Consider the following 14,012-nt stretch of genomic DNA (forward strand, 5'->3'; position numbering starts at 1 on the left):
CTCTAGTAATAAGCTGACGTCAAAATAACGACAAAATGATATATTATTTGATATCAGAATAAGATCATTCTTCTGAATCTAAAAGTATAATCCAATTTTAGCGCCAAGAAAACTTTTAAAATAATTGCCAAATAAATATTAAATCTGTTAAACATTATCTACTATGTTACAGAATTAAGTAAAAGGAGCTCATAATTCTAATTTATTTGTTGTTATTTTCGATTTTTTAAACTTTTGACAATACTCTTGCATATCTTTAAAGCTATGGCATGTATAAAAAACATAAAGCGGCATTTATAATGAGATTTTATAGTATTATAGTGGCATACTATTGTTGTGTTTGCACTCTAATTGTTTCGAACTCTTAATCGTATTGAGAAATATATTTAATATGCGAGAATACAAATAGTATATAATGAGAATGCCGATCTGTCGTGTATGAATGTCTGTACACAACTGATTGTCCTGTCGACCTTCCGACTGTCGACAGCCAGATCGTTGCCGAGCCGCGCATGTTGTGACACTTAGGACATAGGCGTAGATAACAACTATAAATTTAAAATCTCCAAAATATACCAGACTGCCTACTCCTAATTTCGATACTTTAGTGCTTCCAGATATCTCTTGTATTGATTGTTGCAATGCAAGTTGATTATCTGTAAGTAACGTCGACGTGGTGTTACGTCACAAAGTGAGTCATAATAAATCACTGAAGCATCCAAGCTCAGTATTAACACAAATGTTAAAGTGAATCGTAGCTTCCGCTATCTCTCCGGCAGAGAGAAACTGGAAACGAGTTGTTTTAGTTACCTGTCACTTTATCATTTACTCTCACAATTCAACTCGTTATACTAGTTTCTCGGTTGTTAATTTAACTCACAAATCTGCTGCATTAAGTCGCGTACTACTTTGTACGTGTCTCAAAGAATGGCATCGTTGAAGCCGATGATAAGCAAAGATATGCCCGACATCGAAGTAAGTGAGAACTTTTTGTGGTAACGTTAGGAAATGATTTCTAATTTAACAATCTTCTTGAGGTGTTAGACATATTTGAATATTTTCGAATAAGATTATTTTTTATCTCGATAAAAAATCGAAAGCTTCAATGTTAAAGAAGTGTAAACAAAAAAAATGTAATATTTACTAGAAACCCTATTGAATTTAATTTCATTGACTCTTCGTGATTTTGAATATTTATATACATTTTCAAATTTCTCCATAAAGCATATGGAACACCTCGAATCGTTACATTCTTTACATTTTTTAGTAATATTGTTTTTATCAACGTTTTCCAAACACTCTGTATAGCGTGTTAAAAAGCACTTCGATACACTTTTTATACGCTGCACAATAATTTATATTTAGAAACTTAATATTTACCAATGTTTATAAAAGAGTTTAAAACGCTGTGCAATAAAAGAATGTTTCGAGCATATCAATACATTTTTCATATATTTTATTCATTGAAATTTTGTCTACGCTTCCTAAATGCTTCGCGAAGAATGTATAGGATATAGACTTCTCGCATACTTCTCAGATATATGTATGAAATTCTAAGAATATTTAAAAAATATTATGTGTTTTATACAGTCTTGTGCAAAAGTATTAGGCACCTTATAATCACCAAGTTATTTTAAATTGTAGTAAAGGGTATATATACTTTTAATTAGTAAATAGTTATTATTATTTATCATTTAGTAGATCCACGCTTAGCTTTAGTCCAAGCGAACATTTAACTCTTTGGGCTATTTCAAATTGAGATTTGCCCTGTAAAAGTTGAATCAGCAAGCGCTGATGTGCATTTTTTAGACATTATTTACTGAAAAAAACTCATCTTTCAAAAATATGAGCAATAGAATATGAAACTAACGCATACACAATAGAATAATACTTCATTGAAAAAATACAAATATTCTCAATTGATGTTCTCTATCATTTATTACTTCACTGAAAATATATCTATTTTTATATTTTAGAGTAAACATACCAGCCAACGAAAACCACTGATAAAAGAATAAATTCTAAGAACGCATGTCGGATATAACTATAGTTATATTATACCAGTTATAGTATACCAGCCAACGAAAACCACTGATAAAAGAATAAATTCTAAGAACGCATGTCGGATATAACTATAGTTATATCCGACATGCGTTCTTAGAATTTATTCTTTTATCAGTGGTTTTCGTTGGCTGGTATGTTTACTCTAAAATATAAAAATAGATATATTTTCAGTGAAGTAATAAATGATAGAGAACATCAATTGAGAATATTTGTATTTTTTCAATGAAGTATTATTCTATTGTGTATGCGTTAGTTTCATATTCTATTGCTCATATTTTTGAAAGATGAGTTTTTTTCAGTAAATAATGTCTAAAAAATGCACATCAGCGCTTGCTGATTCAACTTTTACAGGGCAAATCTCAATTTGAAATAGCCCAAAGAGTTAAATGTTCGCTTGGACTAAAGCTAAGCGTGGATCTACTAAATGATAAATAATAATAACTATTTACTAATTAAAAGTATATATACCCTTTACTACAATTTAAAATAACTTGGTGATTATAAGGTGCCTAATACTTTTGCACAAAATTGTATTTCGTGTGGTATTATATATTTTTATTTTTTGAATTTCGTTTATTTAAAGAATTTAAAGAATGAAGATTTTTTTATAAAAAAACAACAAAAGTAAGGTGTTAATATTCGGTATAAACAAGCAACAATTTATCAGTTGACAAATTTATTATAAAAAATTCATAATTAAACACGAAACATTTCGACGCATACTGCAGTCCTCTTCAGTCTCAAATACATAAAGATATCGAAATACATATAACAAATCAAATAATCTATGAGCTATAACTCAGATGTCAAATGTTCTCTCTTGGTCAATTGTAAAATAAAGGAAAGAAAATTTATAATAAATTTGTCAACTGATAAATTGTTGCTTGTTTATATCGAATATTAACACCTTACTTTTGTTGTTTTTTTATAATATAACAAGCGATTTAATACTTATATTTTTTTTATAAATTTTTACAAATTTAAACAAATATTCAACAAATATTGAATGTATTTAAATACTTTAGGCAGATTTTTAAGAATGCCTTTTAAGGGGATGCTGGAGTCGCCTGTATTTTACTGATACCATCCCCTTAAACACGTCGTTTGTTTATCCTTCAATTTCTTTAAACTCTTATCTTATATTAAAAACTACCGATATCGCTTCCCTGATTGTAAAATAATAACAGATAACATATTTTAGAATGTACTGAACATCAATTCGAAGTCCAAAATTCATACAAATTTTGTACCATCAGCGCACACCAAACAGAACAAGCAGCACTGGAAAAGGAATATCTATGAAAAATGTGACGTAAGTCACTTCAAATTCGTTTCATAACTGTTTAATTTTAATGAATAAATAAATCATTGTCAGTGTTTAAGTTATATTAATGATAATTATATTTTTTAGCTTTAAATAAAACAATTATATACACGAGTATGTATGTAAATCTACATGTTATATAAATATTAGTTACATTATATACATATACAGGGTGTCCCAAAATGCTTGAAGGTCTTTTTCCCGGCAGATTCCATGGAACATTCTAAGACAAAAACCATCTATACAAAAATGTCTAGGCTACAATAGTTTTCAAATTATAAACAATTAAAGTTGGTCAATTGTAGCGTCTGAAAATCACGCGTTCAGGGGCGAACATCGCGCAGGACCCTTCATTGACGCGCTTGTTAAATATCGATATAATTGAGACAATTGTTGCAAAATGTCTAACCGCCGAAATTCGGTTTCTTATTGTATAAAGCATTAATAGTTTTATCAGTTAATAACGCTTCATTTGTTATATGTATACTGTTATTAAGTATCGTTTCTTAAGTAAATTCTTAATTATCTTTAATAATCTCAACTTTATATAAAATAAATTTTTCCAAAGTAATATTAACGTAAATAATATGTAATTATCATATATTATCAGACATTATACGTGATGTTTAGGAGCAATTAATATTCTATATTTACAAAAAACAAAAATTATCCGATAACACAATTACGACATAATTCTCCTGTTATGTATTCTTTTGAATTTAATAGCAATATCCATTAATTGTGAAAACTTAATTTTTCTTCTACCTTCTTCAGAGTTGCGTATGTCTAACAAAGAACTTCGACGACATCAAGCATACTACTTTAAGCGAGCGAGGAGCTTTGAAGGAGGCGGCACGTTGTTTAAAATGTGTCGATGCACCTTGCCAAAAATCATGTCCTACGCAACTGGACGTCAAAGCCTTTATCACCTCGATTTCCAACAAAAATTATTATGGTGCGGCCAAAGCGATCCTATCAGACAATCCTCTCGGTCTCACTTGCGGCATGGTTTGCCCAACTAGCGATCTCTGCGTGGGAGGATGTAATCTTTATGCAACCGAGGAAGGACCTATTAACATTGGCGGGCTTCAACACTTTGCGGTGGATGTAAGCAACCTTAATTAACAATATTTAACATATTTATTGTAATAAGGCTCAACGAATTTAAAACTAATATGAGAATAGGGCTACGAGCCTTAGATTCATTAAAATCTTTAATTCTATTAATTCTATTAATTCTAATATATTGCGAAGAATATCACGTAATGTTGGCGTTTCGTCCCGGCTTCCAATACTGGACTCATCAGTAAGGTATTGTAATATTTAACATATTTTAAATAAAATTTTGATAAAATGTAGGTAGATTATTATAATATTAATAAAATCTTTAACAATAAAAATAATATCTGGTGTATTCTGTATAAAAACAGTTTGAAAATAATATATACAAATATTTTCTATTTTTTTTTTAATTTTTAAATTAATATTAACAAATACATAATATAATAAAATAGATCAGCCTCGATAGCAAAACCTACTATCTGCGAAAGCAGAGATTTAGAGCAGAGCCTGCTGACATTAATTTTTGATTGCAGAAAGGCAACAAATTGTACACAGAGACTGTATATATAGCGCCGCAGTGTGCATGCGCTAAAAGGGGGCATGTAATTATTTATAACTATATATAACTATATATATAACATAATTATGTATAATTATATATAACCATTTATATATATATATAGGGGGGAGAGAGAGAGAGAGAGAGAGAGAAAGAGAGAGAGAGAGAGAGAGAGAGAGAGGCGTATACGCAAATGGACATTTAAATGTTAAATGGCTGAACGCAGATTTTGCGCGGTTTCTGCTACCAGTCTGTCGTTAACTTCTGTCAGCAAGCTCTGCTCGTAATCTGCTGTCAGATCATGTCAGCAGACTTTGCTCGGTTTTTACCACCAATCTGCTGCAAAACATGTCAGCAAATGTCGCCAAATTCATAGCCACATGTAGACGCAGATGGCTACGGTTTTATAGCCAAAATATGATCGAGTTTGCTGCCAATTTGCGCGCAAATTGGTAACATTTTGCTATTAGGGAGATAAATATGTTGAATAAGGGCACCGATGACCTTGACATATATTGTCAAGGTTACGACCCTGAGTAACTTCCAACAGATTTTAGCCGTCACTCGTTAAAAACTTATTAAAAGTTACAAAAAAACTTACAAAAAGTTTGAAAAAAATAATGTATCATTTTTGCTATAACAAAAATTAACCCATAAATCCATGTAAAATCTAGTTTTGTAAAGTGTATGTGTGAATACAGTGGGTTAGTCTCGCCCGTCTCCCTATACGGGGGAGAGAGCTTCACTACCAAAAAAAATCAATCTAACCCAACCTATTTTTTACTTTTGGATGGGAAGTTGTAAATTCATGAAGTAATATTTAACATAAATTTATAACTTTCTACGCGTAGCGAGAGCCACCCTACATAAAAAAATTCGTTCTCTTTCAGATTTTTAAGAAGATGAATATTCCTCAAACCAGAAAGCTCAATCAAATGGTACCTCATGCAAACACGAAAATTGCCCTGCTTGGTTGTGGACCAGCTTCTCTCTCGTGTGCGACATTTCTCGCTCGACTTGGTTACGATAATATTACAATCTTTGAGAAAGAAACGTACGTCGGCGGATTAAGTTCTTCCGAAATACCACAGTATAGATTACCATATGATGTTATCAGTTTTGAAGTGGATCTTGTCAGGGATTTAGGAGTGAAAATTGAATTAGGAAAATCACTGTCTGAAAATGATTTAACAATACAGGTGAAATTAACTTAAAAATAAAATATATATTTTAATAAATAAATTTTTAATACATATAAACAATTTATGTTGTTCCATATTGATATGATTTATTGTTAGATTTAAAAATAAAAATAATTTATTATCTAAATTGTTGCATTAGCTTAAAAATAAAAACTCGCTTTTTTTTTACTCTTTGTCATTATCTCTTAATACTTAATTTTAAGAACTACTGTTCTATAAAAGTTTGTAATTAACACTTTATCAATAAATGTGGAAATGTTTCAGAATCTTCAAAATGCTGGATATAAAGCAATTTTTCTAGGTATCGGATTACCTGAGCCAAAAAACGTATCAATTTTTGAAAATCTTACGCCGGAAATGGGCTTCTTCACCTCAAAAAGTTTTCTGCCCGTTGTTGCGAAATACAGTAAACCAGGTATGTGTGTTTGCAAGAATAAACAAGAACTTCCATCTCTTTGGGGCAATGTGATCGTTCTCGGCGCAGGAGATACTGCTTTCGATTGCGCCACTTCTGCTCTGCGATGTGGTGCTAGAAAAGTCTTCGTTGTCTTCCGAAAAGGTTTCACCAATATACGGGCAGTTCCAGAAGAGGTAATCTTGTTTACAAAAGACACTTATTCCTCTCATTTAAACTTTAAATTTTTCAACCTGGAAATAATTAGAAAAAAGAAACTTTTAATATGAAAGTCAAGTTTAAAATTTTTTTTAATTTTAATGTTTGGAATTAAATTGTTAAAATTTGATAAAGTTCCAAAAATTGTTATTAGATAAATCTGGCGAAGGAAGAAAAATGTGAGTTTATACCGTTTCAATCGCCGAAACAAGTCATTTTGCGCAATAAAAGGATCGCGGCGATCGAATTTTACAGGACTGAACAAAATGAAAATGGCGAATGGATAGAAGACGAAGAGCAAAAGACTGTTTTGAAAACGGATTTTATAATTTCGGCTTTTGGTTCAGGACTGTACGACTCTGCTGGTGAGTGATATTGCTTCGATGCACGTACAAAATTATGTATTACACAATTATATATACACATGCATGAACAATTTTTTACCGATAATGTGTCTATATATGTATATAAGTTCAAAAAAGGATACTTAAAAATTTAAACCTTTTTATCTATAATAATAATATATTACCATGAAAAGTAATTGATATATTATTAATTAAAGGTAGCAGTACAAAATGAACATATATATCTACATAAAGTGTATGTAACTTTCGGTCGATTTTCGAATCGCCTTCCGCTGTTCCCCTCACCTCATCCGCGTGCGGTCCAAATGCCGCACGACGCTCGAGCGACATTTGATCTGCGCGCGGGGCGGTGAGGTGATGTGTCACCCACAGCGAAATCAAAGTAGTGCAAATACTTTTAGGCGAATCTGTTATAAATTTTTCCTTTTTTGCAATGATATAAGAATACCACAAACATAACAAAAATGCTCCGCACTGACCTTGCACGACTTTCTTGGTATTTTTATGTGTAACTTTTTTATTTCAACACAAGAAAAGACTCTTTAAATACAGTTGCAATGGACACGGTACAGACGCAACTAGCTATGAGTCGCTGTACCAGCGCATGCTTCCAACATGTAATAAATGAGATCGCATTCTTCGTTTTATGTTTCTAATCAATATAGTAAAAAGGTAGCAAAAAAGTGACATTCTTGTTAATTATATGAGTAAAATGCTGAGCGTCCTTTAGTCAAAACACGATCTGAATAAAAATCAAATTATTTTCATCATAAAAACAGTGAAGCATGCTATGGTACCGGTTAAGATGAATAAATGGAACCTACCGGAAGTGGATGAGACCACGATGATGACCTCGGTACCAGGTGTATTCTGTGGAGGTGATCTTGCGGGTACTGCCCAGACCACCGTGGAATCCGTGAATGATGGAAAAACAGCTGCATGGTACATTCACAAATATATACAGGTGTGTTGGTAATTGGTATAGATATAGTATAATGTCTTCATTAACTATCAACAAAGTTTCCGATTCTTTATAGAATGTTGCTAAAGGATAGAATCATCCCACATAGCATACTTTATCCTGAGAATATCCCAAATTGTCCCATATTGATAAAAGCGATTTCATGGATATCCCAAGGTCATTCCAAAAAAATATCGTAAAATATCGTAAAATTTCATAGGAGATCATTAACTATCCTATTAATGTCCTACAAAGTTTAGCTTGATAATTTTGGTTCGAAACTCAGCTCGAAGCTCGAATCAAGGCTCGACTCGTATTTCGACACGATACCCTAATAGCAAAGTCTGCGGAAACAGATTTGGAGCAGAACCTGCTCTGTTTCCAAATTCTTTGACATGTTTTACAGTAGATTGATTGCAAAAAAACCGAGCAGAGTTTGTTGACAATTTTTGGTTGCAGAAAGGCAACAAATTGTAGACAGAGTCTGTATTACCAAATATTGTCAGCAGACTCTGTTCAGTTTTTCCTACCAATCTGCTGTCAGGTCATGTCGGCAGACTATGCTCGATTTTTATCACCAATCTGCTGCAAAACATGTCAGCAAATGTTGTCGCCAAATCCACAGCCAAATGCGGACGCAGATGGCTACGGTTTTGTAATCGGTTTTGCTATCAGGGATATGTATATTCCATAAGTATACACAATGTTATTTCATATTTTAATTTTTACATTGCCTAGGAATTCTATGATTTGGTAGTACCAGAAATTCCACAGTTACCGAAGTTCTACACAGCCATTGACGATGTTGACATCAGTGTTGAGATATGTGGAATAAAATTCGAAAATCCTTTTGGTCTTGCTTCCGCGCCACCTTGTACCTCCAGCGCAATGATCCGACGAGCTTTTGAGACCGGCTGGGCCTTTGCTATCACAAAAACCTTTGCCTTGGACAAGGTCCAATTTCATTTCGTTACAAACTAATCGCCGAATCATAAATGACATAACATTTTATTCCGAAAATATCTCGCCACAGGATCTCGTCACCAATATATCGCCACGTATTGTCAAAGGTACTACGTCTCGTCATCATTACGGACCCGAGCAGGGTAGCTTTCTGAATATCGAGCTAATATCCGAAAAAACCGCCGATTATTGGTGCGGCAGTATCAGTGAACTAAAACGAGATTTCCCCACGAAGGTATATAATATTTTTTGCTCAAATATAATATTGAATAGAATTTACGTAAATAATAAAATAAAAATAAAAATAATATATTATGATTGAAAAATAATAAAATTAGTAGTGACAATGAGAAGATGGCTACGAGTCAAAACAATTTGTTACATACATTAATTATTATTATAGAAAATTAAAAAAAAAAAATATATATATATAAGGCGTATAAGAGTCAAGAATGATAAAATAAAAATATAAAATATAAAATAATATAATGTGTCTATTTTAAAAAATAATGATAAAACAATTAAATAATATTATAAGTCTACTACGTACATGTTTCGGCTTTATATTAGCTTTCTTCAGATACAAAAATATTATTATGCATAAAGTTCATGTTGTCTCCAATATTATTATTATACAAGCAGACAATAGCAATATAACGGTGATCCTAGACAAAGATTTTTATGTGAATAGCATAAAAGATATGTTGGAAAGAGACTTACGCAGTTATTAAAAGAGATCCTATCAAAAAACTTATAACATCTCTCAGATCTCTGCTTGTAAGATGGAAAAATTATTAGTCTTTGAATTACTGTTTCGTAAATACAGATCGCATAGCTTTTATATGAAATAAATGTTGTCAAAATTTGCAACGACATGGCAGCTCTGCAGCGCCATATTGGACTAAGAAATGGTAAAGAACTCAATTTCAAAATTTTTCGTTTTCAGCATAGATTCTACCTCACAGACATGTATTAATGCGTATACTTAAATCATGGAAAAGAATTTTCGAATCCGTAGTTAACAAATAAAGTATTTGCAATAGGAAAATTGTAGTTTAATCGGTAATATAGACGATTTTAGGATTCCTTTAACTCTGAATATTTTAAAAAGCTATAAGTGATTGACCGCCACCTAATTATTAAGACAAAGTTACTTAGGATTAAAACCTTGATATAACATATGTCAAGGTTATCGAGGCTGGGTCCCCTGTAATAAATAATTACCGAAACCTCTTTAGTTGCTAGTGACCAAGCTTTCATTTGCTAAATATCGAATTTTTTTTTGCACAGATCGTCATTGCAAGTATCATGTGTACCTACAACAGGGCTGATTGGACGGAACTGGCAAAAAAAGCGGAATCTGCTGGTTCTGATGGTTTAGAATTAAATCTATCCTGCCCGCATGGTATGGGTGAATCTGGAATGGGTCTGGCTTGTGGACAGGTTTGTCCATTTAATTCTTGTCTTCTTATTTACAGCTCGATATATGATAACAAATTGAAATTGGTTTTAGGATCCTGAACTAGTTAGAAACATCTCTCGATGGGTTCGCGAAGCCATCAAAATACCATTTTTCGTAAAATTGACACCCAACATCACTGACATTCTTTCTATTGCCAAGGCAGCTTATGATGGTAATTAAATTTATTTTAAAATATTAAATAAAATTAAAACTATGTATATAATGTGCAAAATAATAACAACAATCATGTCGAATTGAATATTTTCTTCTTATTCACAATACTAATTGCAAAAGTTATTTATACGTGAAGTAACTTTATGCATCTACTACTTACATTCTTAAATTACTTAAATTTTTATGAAAGATCATACATTCAGCAAGAGTTATACTTATATAAGGTACCTTAACCGAATAAGGCCCACCTAACTTATTTTATTTTTTTAAATTTTATTTAGAAGGATATTGAAATAAACTTTATAAAAATAACATATTTATTCCAAAAAATATATGCTTAAGGGAGGAATCTCATTTATACAGTCAAAAAAATCGATTTTTCAAAAGTTGTCTTAATCGATAGCAGCACCTCACGAGAATGACTGCAGGTTATCCCTGCCAAAATATTCCGTTTTACTTAGAAAGTACAAAGAAAACTGGAAGGGGAATAATTGAATAATTCCGATCAAAACTTATTTTATTTAATTGTATAATGTATATCCTAATAGAAGAAAATCTCCAGCCAATTTCTCTAGAATATCTGCCCGTGGTCCTTCCCATTTGGTGATCTTACGGTTTGCCTACTGCCTGTGACGGTAAAATTGGCATATATTTTTTTCTTAATGTTTTAATTAGTAACTTATCTTGTGATATAGGTAAGGCTGATGGCGTTACTGCTATTAACACAGTTTCCGGATTAATGGGATTGAGCGCCGATGCGACTCCGTGGCCGGCGGTCGGTCTTAATAAGTTCACAACATATGGTGGGATATCGGGAAACGCAATTAGGCCTCAAGCCTTGAGAGCAATTTCAACAATCTCGAGACATCTTCCAGGATTTCCGATACTGGGTACTGGCGGCGTCGACTCGGCCGACGTCGCTCTGCAATTCTTGCATTGCGGTGCATCAGTCGTTCAGGTATCGTCAAATTTCCCATAACATCCTTATCTTTATTAAATCATAAATTTCTTCTCCTTGTATTGTTCCACGTTATTCGTACTACTTTCCATTGCTTTAAACTGCACATGAATACGAGCTTATTTGGCTATCTTTAGGTATTAAAATCTCATTTAATATTACAACCATTGCATAATGGTACAGAAAACATTTATGTATATTGTTTGTGTGCGTATACGTGCACACATGCGCCACAGACTCGCGAACCAAAAAATAACTTTTTGATTTTTCTGTGATAAGAAAATGAATAGAATAGAATTTTATTCACTTCAGCTATATAAAAAATAGTCAAGAAGGGGACTTGGTAAAAAAAAGTAAAAACTTAACTATCCGCGTCCATCCATATATCTTTCATACACTCCTATACTGTGCTTTTATCTTATTTTACATTTTACATTTTATATTTTTTACTTTTATACATTTATACATTTCTACGTTTGTTTCCAGCTACTTATAATATTGCCATTTCCTTATGCTCTACAACTATCCTACTTACAGCTTGTTGTTATCACTTGTATACAGGCCTGACTGCCTCACCAATATCATACTTTGCTTTTCTACATCTCCTGTAACTCCAATACTACTTCACCTTACTTTCTCTCCTGTTAGCCTATTTTCTCTAACCCTTATATCCCTTTCTACCCTCCTCTCTCTCAATATTTCCCCCCTATCTTTCCACGTACAGCTTCTTTATTACCTCACCTTTCGTTTCATCTAACTTTTCATCCCATGATATCCCCAGAATTTCACCGTCTGTCATGACGTCCCACCCTTCAAACCTTCCTCTTAATTTCTCATATTATACAGAAGTTCCTAATTATATAGTTCTCTAATTATACAGAAATTATGAAAAATTCTAAGAAACATTTTTGCTTAAGTATCGCGAATAAACAATTAATTGAATATTTTTAATACATAGGTCTGTAGTGCTATTCAAAACCAAGATTTCACATTGATAGACGATTACGTGACCGGTTTAAAAGCGTTGTTATATCTAAAGAGCTTGGCACAGGTAAAGGATTGGGATGGACAAAGCCCACCAACGTTTAAACATCAGAAGGGCAAACCGATATCCTTGCAGCATGCTCTTGGCAAAGTAAGAAACATCAATTAATATCTGCATAAATAAAATGAAATAATTTAAAAAAAAAAAAAACTTCTGTAGAATGTACCGTATTTCGGCGAGTACCAAAGGCTGCGCGAGCAAAAGATAGCTGAGCTAAAAGCGAACTCAAATCCTTTAAACGAGATCGTTGAGGTGAGGCGACCGGTTTCAGGACCAATTGCACCGATACCTACCGTCAAAGACATAATCGGCAAAGCATTAATTCATATTGGCAGCTATAAGGAATTGGACAACAGGAAACAAGTGGTCGCTTTGATTGACGATGTATGTTAAATGATATTTTAATCGCTCAATTTATTTTATTGTTACAAAGTACAATGTTGCATTTACTTACTATTTTTTTCCAGGACATGTGCATAAATTGTGGCAAGTGTTATATGGCTTGCGCGGATTCTGGATATCAGGCTATCACTTTTGATCCCTACAGCCACATCCCAACAGTAACGGATGACTGCACCGGTTGTACGCTCTGCTTATCCGTTTGCCCAATAATCGATTGTATTACGTAAGTTGCAAATACAAAATATCTAATCCGTTTTATCATGATTCTCTGTTTCAGAGATGTCTGGTTTTTCAATTTATTCTTATTTATTTTATTTTTAGTATGGTCCCAAAAACGATTTCGCATGTAATTAAAAGGGGAGTGCCGCCGAAGAATGTGATCGAAATTTGTTAAATAGTGGATTCTTTTGTTAAAAAAGTAATTATAAAAAAATTATAATCAGCATTATTTTGTGTACGCAAATAATTGATTATGAAATCGATTGTTAAAACATCAAGCAAAGATAATAACGTTTTATATATGCGAATAGAGTATTCCAAGTCAAAGTGAATTTTTTCTCATTCATTTTCAAAAACATTCCGAATTTTGATAAAATTTACTGAAGTTAATGGACTTGACTTTCAAAGAAACAAATATTTTGGAAAATCTTTGTTGTTAGACCTTATAGATGACAATAAGCTTAGGATTATTTATGCGAGATTTTGATATGACTCATGAATCCGTTTGCAGATGAGTAATGAAATATCTGTAAATCATAATATTTAGGAAAGGGTTTTACGGGTAGACAAGAAGTGAAACCCTTTTAACCCTACCACGCATATTTTGATATTAAAACATATCATGTTATTGGTTATAAT

General features: G+C 32.4%; 1 protein-coding gene across 1 annotated transcript; it reads left to right on the forward strand.

The window, feature by feature from the left end:
- The first annotated feature begins 850 nt into the window (after positions 1 to 850).
- On the forward strand, positions 851 to 13,651 carry su(r) (dihydropyrimidine dehydrogenase su(r)). The gene is made up of 16 exons (XM_018543992.1): positions 851 to 975; positions 3,266 to 3,376; positions 4,163 to 4,495; positions 5,900 to 6,208; positions 6,476 to 6,802; positions 6,979 to 7,189; positions 7,969 to 8,157; positions 8,908 to 9,104; positions 9,184 to 9,348; positions 10,404 to 10,556; positions 10,627 to 10,747; positions 11,445 to 11,707; positions 12,666 to 12,842; positions 12,912 to 13,136; positions 13,220 to 13,377; positions 13,476 to 13,651. The coding sequence occupies exons 1-16, from the start codon at positions 928 to 930 to the stop codon at positions 13,546 to 13,548; spliced, it is 3,060 nt and encodes a 1,019-aa protein (XP_018399494.1). The 5' UTR covers positions 851 to 927; the 3' UTR covers positions 13,549 to 13,651.
- The last annotated feature ends 361 nt before the right edge of the window (positions 13,652 to 14,012 follow it).

Source organism: Cyphomyrmex costatus, unplaced genomic scaffold, assembly GCF_001594065.2.
Source record: "Cyphomyrmex costatus isolate MS0001 unplaced genomic scaffold, Ccosl1.0 scaffold413, whole genome shotgun sequence".
NCBI lineage: Eukaryota > Metazoa > Arthropoda > Insecta > Hymenoptera > Formicidae > Cyphomyrmex > Cyphomyrmex costatus.